General features: G+C 40.0%; 1 protein-coding gene across 5 annotated transcripts in view; it reads left to right on the plus strand.

Annotated features, from left to right (window-relative positions):
* DNAJC6 (DnaJ heat shock protein family (Hsp40) member C6) overlaps positions 1 to 10396 on the plus strand; it is a 184729-nt gene that overhangs the window by 135524 nt on the left and 38809 nt on the right. For all 5 annotated transcript variants that reach the window (XM_006147541.3, XM_006147539.2, XM_006147540.3 and 2 more), the window contains exons 5-7: positions 3164 to 3286; positions 8299 to 8432; positions 9448 to 9642. In XM_006147541.3, the coding sequence (XP_006147603.1) occupies positions 3164 to 3286; positions 8299 to 8432; positions 9448 to 9642 (452 nt within the window). The remainder of the gene's footprint in view (positions 1 to 3163; positions 3287 to 8298; positions 8433 to 9447; positions 9643 to 10396) is intronic.

Below are 10396 nucleotides of genomic sequence, written 5' to 3' on the forward strand. Positions count from 1 at the left end.
AACAGCATCTTGTACAAATGTACATTTTACAGTTCCTCTGGCAGCAAAATTTATCTTCTCAATTATTATTTTATTTTAGTCAATAAGTTGTTTCCATTCCTTGAGAACACATCAATGGGGTAGATATTCAAGGATAAAGATGGGCCAGAAACAGCCTTTATTCTGTTGGGTAAAAAGAGCAAACTATTGAGTTTAAAATGGTAGATGCCAATCTGGCTCATCCTGGATTGTTTGATAACTATATCAAGCATTTCAAATACTTTATTTAATAAACCATGACTAGCATTCCCAAACAGATCTAAAAATGAATAACCTCGGAGATTCCCTGCCATTACCCCCATGATCATTCTGTAGAAAAAAGTTACAGGGGCCAGCAGGTGATATGGTGGTTGAGATGCTGGACTTCCACATGGTTGTGGGTCAAGTCCTGGACCTAGTGGCTTGCTTTCTCACTTTCTCTCTCTCTCTCTCTGGTGAGCACACATGCCCTAATGCCCTATAGCAAACTTTAAAGAATAATAATAAAAGACCAGCAGATGATGTAATGGTTACGTAGGTGGACTCCCACATGGCCAATTGTGATTTCAGTCCCAGACCCAGAGGGTCAAAACTCACTCTGGGCATGTGTGTATGTGTGTACCTAAGATCCTGAGAAGAGAATGGAAGAGAAGGGATTGTGGCATGGCTGTATCTCCTATGGAAGTGTTTTCTTGCCTTCTGTATTTCTGTCTCTTTGGCACGTGTATGTAACCTATAGCTAAGTCTCTCTAAAAAAATATAAAAATAATTATAATAACAAATTAAATAAATAATGAAAAGAAAAAAAGGTGAAAATTAATCAAAAAAACCTTTTTTGGTAGCCCCAGAAAAATTCCATCTTTGCTTCTAAAGGTCAGCTCTATAGAAACCACAGATTATAAATGAGCTGTTATATGGTTACCAGAAAAGGGCAACTCAAACAGATTCTTGCTGCTTCACTTTCTTATTATTATTTCTTGACACATTTGGACTTTCATTTTTTTTTTTCTTGAGAGGTTTTTCCTGTAGGGCATGTGTGCTCACCAGAAAGAGAGAGAGAGACAGGGAGACAGAAAGAGAGAAATCACCCTCCAGGGGGAATGACCATGCCGCAGTCCCTTCTTCTCTATTCTCCTCTTGGGATCTTGGGCATGCATGCACACATGCCTGGCGTGAGTTTAAGTCACCGGGTCCGCGACTCAAACCACGGTCGATTACATGGGAGTCCAGCAACATAGCCATTACGCTAACTGCTGGTCCCACATTTGGATTTTCTTAGCCCAGTGGTATGAGTATTGGAGAGCACATTCTGATGATGCCATCGGTATTAAACCCATTCTACCCTCAGGATTCCCTGTCTTAGTAAGTGGCACTTGCTTGCATCCTTCTGTCCAGCCATTCGAGCGGGAAATCTGGGAGTCATCCTTGATGAATCCCCTCTCCCCTCTGTATTTAAGTGCACCCCTTTCCATGCACTCACTGCCACCGTGATCAGTCACCGAGTCTTGTGTACAGTAGCTCTAGCTCCTGAATCCCTGAGCTATGTCTGCACCCCACTGTCATCCAGCTAGTCTAAGCCACTGCCATTACTGAAACTCTTCTCCAACCTCCTCACTGGTCTTTCTGTCTTCAGCCTCTTGTCATCTAGCTCCATTCTCCATTCTGAAGCTAGAGAAATCTTTGGAAAATGTAGATTCGAAAATCATTTTTTAAAATACTCTTCCAGTTCCTTAGTAAGGCTTGTATAATCTGGCCCTTCTTCAGTTTATGCTCTCCTACACAGGGCTTCATTTACTTTTTTCAAACATAACTGGCTCTTTCTGACTTCAGGGTTTTCCATCGATGGTTACTTAATCAAATAATAATAATAATTGCTAATTTATATTGATCACTTTGTGTGTTTCAGACACTGAGCTAAGTCCTAGAATTATATTCTCAAGCAATATCCACAACTCTGTGTGGTATGTCAACATATACCGTTTACTACACTTTATAAAAATAAATAAATAAATAAATAGCTTAAGGAAATCATGAAGTTAGTGTAAATTTAAGCTTCTCTTTATCATTTATTAGCTAAGTTAGTAAACATCTAATATCACTTGAGACTCAAGTCTACTGTTTTGAGGCAAAGGATACCCAGTATGCTGTTGTAGCTCAATGTTATATTCAGGAGACCTGGGTACTTGGTCAGGGTGTAATTTGACCATCTCCAATAGTCTTATCTGCAAAATGAGGATTGGGTGAGTACTTATATGGTTGTTGTATAGATCAAAGCCAAAAGCATCCCTAGAACATGGCTGATATTCTATAATGTGTTAAATGAATATGCATGTTAAGTGAATGACAATGCCAGAGGTTGCCTTTATTAAAAAAGAAAAAAAATAAGATCCCATATAAGCCAACCTTTTGGCTTCCTGTATAGCACTTCCCCTGTTATTCTGAGAGCTGGGATTAAATTAGGGATAGTGCAGGATTTATAAAACAATCCTATAATTAAGCACCTAGCAGGCAGTTCAGAATATTTTATACTTAATAGAAATTCAGTTCTATGTAACCTCATAGAAATAGAAGAAAATCCACATCTGGAGCATTAATTATCTAGTTTAATTTAAAATGTATTTCAAAATGTGTTTTTATACCTTTACTGAAGTAGAATTGTTTAGTTGAAAAAAGCAACTGTGCTGGGCTGCCCTCATAGCCCGGAGGTTAAAGGAAACGGAATCCCACATGGCCCACTGTGGTTTGAGTCCCAGCCCTAGTGAATTGAAAAAGGACCCTGGGCACACACGTGCCTGCCCCAAATCCTTTTACAATGAAAAAATAGAAAGAAGGGATTGCTGTGTGACCATGCCCCATTAGAAGATGGTTTCTCCCTCCCTCCCTCTCTCTCTCTCTCTCCCTCTCTCTCTCTCTAGTGAATGCCTGTATCCTCTGGCAACTTAAAAAAAATAAACAAACAAACAAACAAACAAAAAACAGAGTGTTAAACACCTCTTCTTTCTGCATTTGGACCTGTTCCCAACTCTTCCTGGATATATTAAAAGACAATGTGGTATTACTTTTCAAAAGAGTTGTTTAGTATGATACTTGCTTACGGAGAGGAAGTCACTGGAGGAGTTAATTTCATTTTGTTGTGTTCCCTCAGGTCTCAGAATGCAGTTGGCCTATCAGGCAAGCTCCCAGTCTGCACAACCTCTTTGCTGTGTGCCGGAACATGTATAACTGGCTACTACAGAATCCCAAAAACGTCTGTGTTGTCCACTGCTTGGTGAGTAACTGGTGGTGGTGGTGGCTTGGTTTGGTCAATATGGATGACCTTATACTGAATGGTGGATAGGTGACATTTCAGTAGCATTTATTGAGCTCTGACTTAGGAAGTAGGTAATAGGAGGGAGAGATTTACTATTCATGGCTTAAAGCTTGAGTACTAGTGGGAGAGATAGATGTATATATGACCCACATCATGCAGGACCTTTAGCATGTGCTAAGTATCTCGAAGAGTTAGACACGAGAGATGTGGGTGCACAGATAGTAATGTCATTGTGTTTTCGTGTGAATGAAGTGATAAAAAATATTAGCATATGTATGTTTTCTCCCTGTCCGAATAAAAACAGAACACCGATGCCTTTGTCAATAGTCGTGTGGATTGTACTGTATTGTAGAACAATTCCCAGTGGGACTGATGACCCTTATTACCACTGGTTTCCTATAGTCTCTTTCCCCAGCCCTTCCTCTAAGGCTTCTTCATTATCCTTTAATGCCCAATTTACACTGAAAGTTTTCTGACTCCTTTGAGTATTTTCATAATACTGACGTTCCCTCTGTATATTTAAATGTCTTCTGTAGCATTTAGTACGCTACATAACAATAAGCTATTCTCCTGCCTTCTAACCACCAAATTATTATCAACTTACAGGAAAAGGATGCATGACTTCTGGCAGACTGTGCCTTTTTTTCCCTGTAGGGTGTATGAACTCACTGAAGAGAGACAGAGAGAGAGAGAGAGAGAGAGATAAAGAAAAGGAAATTAAGAAATCACTCCCTAGGGGGATGGCCATGCTCAGTCCCTTCTCCTCCATTCTCCTCTCAGGATTCTGGTCATTCATGCACATGCATCCAGCATGATTCTCAAGAAACCAGGTTCAGGACTTGAACTGTGGTCAGTCATGTGGAAATCCAGTGCCATAACCACCAGGGCACCTGCAGGCCCTTCAAATTGTGCCTTTTTACCTCTGTGTCCTAGGCAAGAAAGTGAGTAAATAACTGAACACATGAACAAATGAGTACACAAATGGAATCTCAGGATCAATACTGGAAAGGTTCATTGCTTCTATAAACTTGAGGGTATATTTTTATACTGTTATACTACTTGGCAAATCCCTGCCTCCTGCCCCTGCTTGAGAGATAGTCAGCTAAAACAGGAAAGAGAGTTGAAGAAAATTTCTTTTCTTCTTTCCATTTCACATCTCCAAACTCTTGGCAATGAAGGAAAAACACTTGGTGTTAGCAGCATTTTAATTTTAAAGACCACAGGATTTGCTTTTCTAAAGCATAACAGATTGTGCAACAGAGCAGATACTTTAGGGACCAAACAACCTTAAGCATCTTGTTGATTTTCCTCATCTCTTCAGAATTTTCTAGGGCCAGCAGGTGTCATAGAGAGTAAAGTGCTTGATCCCATATAGCCACTTTTGCAGTTGAAGTCCAGGACTGAGAGGATTGAGAATTATGCCAAGTGCATTTGTGTGTGTGTGTCATCAGAATTCTGAGAGAAGAGTGGAGGAGGAGAAGGGATTGTGGCATGGCCATTCCCTCTTGATGGTGATTTCTTTCTCTCTCTCTCTTTTTAAACATATTTTTCCGAAAACTTTATTTATTTGTTTGTTTTAATTTGACCAGAGAGGGACAGAGCGAGAGCGAGAGAGATAGAGAAAGCAAGAAAACAAGCCACCAGGTCCAGGACTCGAATCATGATCGGCCATGTGGGAGTCCAGCACCCTTAACCATCACACCACCTGCTGGCCGCTCTTTCTGTCTCTTTCTGACAAGTGCACACTCCCTATACCAAACACTATACACAAAAAAGAATTTCTGGAAGTTTAAGAAGCCTATGTCTGACAACTGTGTAAGAGAAGATGGCTCAGTAGAGACCAGAGGGTCCCCATTTTGATGAGAATCAGAAAGAATAAAGCTCCAATGAAGGAGAAAGAAGAGGCAGACAAAGAAGTATTCTTTGGAATTCTCTGTAGAATCAATTAAAAAGGACATGCATACTTGGAAGTCTATGCCCAGTCTTTGGGAAATGGAATTGAAGCTGGGCATGGGAGCCTTTATTTTTATCCTGTATGTATTAAATTATATACTAGTATTCTAATTTTTAAAAGAATGTATGACAGAGAAAAGGAAGAGACAGATCCAAGAGCCATGTTTCTGTTAAAAGAGCATGATGGGGCTAGCAGGTGGCATGGAGATTAAGGCACTGAATCCCACATAGCCAATTGTATGGTTTGAATCCCAGACCCAGTGGCTTGAAAATCATGCTGTGCACATGTGTTTGCATGCCCAGAATCTTCAGCGTGGAATGGAGGACAAGGAATTGTAGCATCGCCATCCCCCTGTGGGGGAGTGATTTCTCACTTTCTCTCTTGTCATCTCTCTCTCTCTGTCTGGTGAGTGCACTTGCCCGATAGCAAAAAACCACAAAACAAACAAAAGATTATGAGGAAAGCTAAATTTTAAATAGAACTAAGTTTGAGAAAAAGATGTCTTAAAAAATGTGTTCAGGGGAGCAGCAGTTGGCGTAATGTCTATGTCGCTGGACTCCCATGTAGTCGACTGTGGTTCAAGTCCCGGACCCAGTGGCTTAAACTCATGCTGAGCATGTAGTCAAGAAGGACAAATGTGAGCTAAGTTGTGGTACATTTAGTTGGGTTGTGACTGAATATCTGCTTCCAAAGGTAGGTGGGTAATGCATTAAGATCGTCCAGGTTTCATTTGGTTTCCTTTTCAATCAGTAACTTTCATGAAGATGTAGAAATCAATCGTGTCAGTTTTCTCGGAATTAAGAGAGGCACATAATGTATCTAAATTTAAATATTTCTTGGTGGTTTAACAGAAAGTAATACTGTGAAATTCCATACAGGGTAAATGTAAAGTCCTGAGTTCTGGTTCTAAAAAATGAAACACGTTTATCTATTAGCTTAACAGAGCATCTGAAAAATAACTAGGGGTTCTAGTGGGAAGAAAAATCAATAAGAGCTTATGGTGTAACTTAGCCTGCATTTATATGATTTTAGCCTGCCATTTTGTTAATAAAATCATAGTGTCCAGACTAAGGAAAATGGTATTTTCTCTCTGGTTTGGTCAGAACGCATCTCATATTTTGCATTTTACATCTAAGCAACACATTTAAGGTAGTTGTTTTCAAACTTGAGTCTGTTTAGAGAAAGTGCACTACGTGATGAGGTTTCTTATAATAGATAGCAAATGAGGAAGAATAGAAGGGATTAGGTTTGCTTTAAATAGGAAATAGAAGTGTTGGTAGAAAGGGAGGGTATTTCACATATGTGACAGGCTGTCACAGGGAGAAAAGAGTAAATGTATTTTTTTGTTGCATGGAAGGAAACATGAGGATCATTGACTGGAAGCTATGGAGGAATAGACTTCAACTCAATGGGCTCATTCAAATAGCAGTCACTTAAAGTATTCTAGAAGAAGCTGGGTGATCATCTGTCAGGAATGTCATTGGATGTTGTCTTAATCAGCTTTAGCTTCTAGAGCAAATATGCTATAGACTAGGTGGCTTGAAACAAGAGGTATTTATTTCTCACAGTCCGTAGGCTGGGAAGTACAAGAACAAGGTACCTGCAGATCCAGAGTCTGATGAATGTCTGCTTCCTTCCTGGCAGATGGCTGTCTTCTGTATTTTCATATGACTGAGAACAGAGATGGAAAGAGAGATCAAATGCCTGTGTCTCTTCTTATAAGAGCACTAATCCCATTCATGAGGACTCTACCTGCATGACATAATCACCTCCCCAAAGACCCACTTCCTAATACTGTCAGGTTGGGTGTTAGGATTTCAACATAGCAATTTTGGGAAGACATGAGCATTCAGTCCATAATAGATTTATCTTACACTGAATGAGGTCGAATCAGGTAAAGTTTATTTTATATAGATCTAGGAGCACACTTCGCCTGGAATACATATATAGCACATTCCAGCAAGCAGCACTTACCTAATCTGTAAGCTTATTATCGTCAGTCTTAAACTAAGACTTTAGCTATTCTGATTCTATAAGTCTAGGGTTACTTTGCAGATTACATTATTTTTAATTTTACTGCTTTTCCTAAGAATAAGTCTTTCTTTCCACTTTGTGATTTAAAAGTTTATTTATTTCCTTATAGAGAAAGAGAGAGAGAGAGAGAGAGAGAGAGAGCGAGCCTCAACAGGGTCTTCACTCTGCAATCCTCTTCCCAACCTTCAAGCCAGACAGGATGATGGGTACCCCTGGTGTGCTGAGATGAACCCCAGATGCAAACAAAGCGTTGGTCTCCACATGGTCTCTAGCATGGCACTGCAGCACCACTGGACCTATTTTGCTATTTATTTATTTATTTATTTTGCTATAGGGCGTGTGCTCTTGCCAGAGAGAGACTGAGAGACAGAAAGCGAGAAATCACCCCCCAGGGGGGATGGCCATGCCACAATCCCTTCTCCTCCATTCTCCTCTTGGGATCTTGGGCACGCACACACACGCGCCCGGCGTGAGTTTTAAGCCACTGGGTCTGGGACACGAACCGCGGTTGACTACATGGGAGTCCAGCGACATAGCCATTACGCTAACTGCTGGTCCCCTATTTTGCTATTTAAATACCTAAAACAGGTTCTCATTTTCAGGTGAACTATTTTGAAATAAAAGGCACTCTCCACCCCAGGTAAAAGGATTTCTTTTCTTTTCTTCTCTCTCTCTTTTTTAACATTATTTATTTCTTCTGAGAGAGAGAAAGAACACTTCCAACAGGATCTCGACTCAGTGATCCACCCTTAGCTCTCAGCCAGCCCTGGATTATGGGCATGCATGTGCCTGGTGTACTGAGGGAGGCTTTCTTTGGACGTGAACTGGGAACATTCCCATGTGACATTGCCTTGTAGGTCGCATTTTTGCTGCTGTGTTACTATCTGGCCCCTCTCCTCTTTCTTAGTTATAAGTATAGCCTTTCTTAATGAATGGATGATTTGATCATGTTTGTGACCAGTTTATGCATTTTCTTTAACAGGATGGACGGGCAGCATCATCAATTCTGGTTGGTGCTATGTTCATTTTCTGTAATCTCTACTCTGCTCCTGGCCCAGCTATTCGGTTGCTGTATGCAAAGCGACCAGGAATCGGACTCTCACCGTCCCATAGGAGGTAAAGTAAGCTAGGCTCAGGGTGAACACAGACGTGGTCTAATTGATATCATATATTACTTCAAATCTGCCCTGTAGTTACTTTTATAACTTTCTTTTTACTTGTTTGGCATTATCCTGAATTATGGGAAAAAATTGAATCAGATTAGGATATTGCGTGCTCATGCAGTTTCATAAGCCTCCATATGAGAACTTGTGATTTTAAAATTAGAAGGAAATTTGAGACTGCTTATGTCTACTTCCTTCATTTTGCAGGTGAGGAAACTACGCTGACACTCAGACAGGTTGTACTCTGTCCCAGGCTAAAAATACCCAATGGGCATAGCTAGGACCTCATCCCTATTCCAAGCTCTGAGACCAGTCCTTTCTGTCATGATGCAGGTCTTTACTGAGAGACAAGCATCGCTAGTACTTCCCAGTGGTGGTGATGCTGTGGGGACCTGATTAACCAGAGGAAATGCAGAATAAGGTCTTCTAAAATCCACTTTTTTTTTTAAGAACTCCTATATAGGAATAAGGAAATAGATCACAAAAGATAATCTGAATAGTGATGTAATAAAGAAAAAAAAAACATTTTTAGATAACATTTATTTTCTTCCCTTTAATAATGATTTCTTCTTTTTTTCTTACTTAAACAGCACCTCCTTACTTCCTGAATTTAAAGTGCTTCTGATAAAAATAATTCTGAAATTATCCAGGTTTCAGCTGATAAATTTAATGTGCTCAATAAAATAGGAATCAATGTTCAAATATTGAGCTAGTGTAAACCTCCCATAAGCCTTTCGATTTAACAAATATCCCATTATCAGTTCTTCGGGGTAATATAGCAATGTCAATAGATAAAGCTTTCTGCAATTATTGACTGCATTCTCTTTTTCTAGTCAATATTTAAGAAATTAACAGAGTAAATCTTTATTTTAACTTTATAATTTGCAAGAACAAACTTTGTAGTGGACAGTGCTTGCTTTTCCTGGTTCAGGGATAGGTTCCAAAAGGGTGTTAATCTTCTGTTTCAGGTACCTGGGCTACATGTGTGATCTACTAGCAGATAAACCCTACCGCCCTCACTTCAAGCCCCTCACGATTAAGTCGATCACTGTTAGTCCAATCCCCTTTTTTAATAAACAGAGAAATGGCTGTCGCCCTTACTGTGATGTACTGATTGGAGAAACCAAAATATATACAACCTGTACAGATTTTGAACGGATGAAGTAAGTCATGATACTTTGCTTGCTTTCTTATGAACTGCTCCATTTCCATGTCTATCAGATCATATTCTTTTTGCAAGACTACATTATTGTGAAGTGGCTGATTGAAAAAAAAAATTAACGTCAGTGATCAGAGAAAAGAACAACCCAATAAATCAAGGGTTATCATGGCCTCTATTCAAATCAAATGGTTAGATAGGCCATGGGACTAATGTGAGCTGTAATGAAAGTCAAGGCAGTGATGGGAGACAGAGGGCCTAAACATTAAAGAAGGAGAAAGCCTTGGTGTGATTTGGTGAGGCTAGTCCTAGAATCAGGGTTGGAGAGCCACTGGGTAAATGGTGATGTAATTAAAGAAGTCATAGACTGCATGATGAAGAGTAGGTGCCAGTGAGAGGTCATACAGCTTGTGGAAAGAAGGAAGCATGTAGTACCATAAGATGAAATCAGTTTGGAATAGGCTGAATTGGTAAACGTTACCCTCCACTGCCATGGAATATGGCATTTCTGTTTCTGTGCTGATCTCAGTTGGATTATTTTGCCACCTTTATCTCTGCTTTGACTATTCAGTTAAGGTTAAGACAGGCAAATCCATCAGAACTAAGTGCATTTGAGGAAAATAAGGGAACTACAAAGCAAGGATGGGTAACTGCACTTTCTAGAGATAGGTGGAGAGAGAGAGAGTGCACTGTCCCATTGCACAACCACTCTGGACCCAGTTGGCACTTGTTGCACTGCTCTTCCTGCTATGCACTTA

The sequence above is a fragment of the Tupaia chinensis genome, unplaced genomic scaffold (genome assembly GCF_000334495.1).
Source record: "Tupaia chinensis unplaced genomic scaffold, TupChi_1.0 Scaffold000215_1, whole genome shotgun sequence".
Taxonomy (NCBI): domain Eukaryota; kingdom Metazoa; phylum Chordata; class Mammalia; order Scandentia; family Tupaiidae; genus Tupaia; species Tupaia belangeri.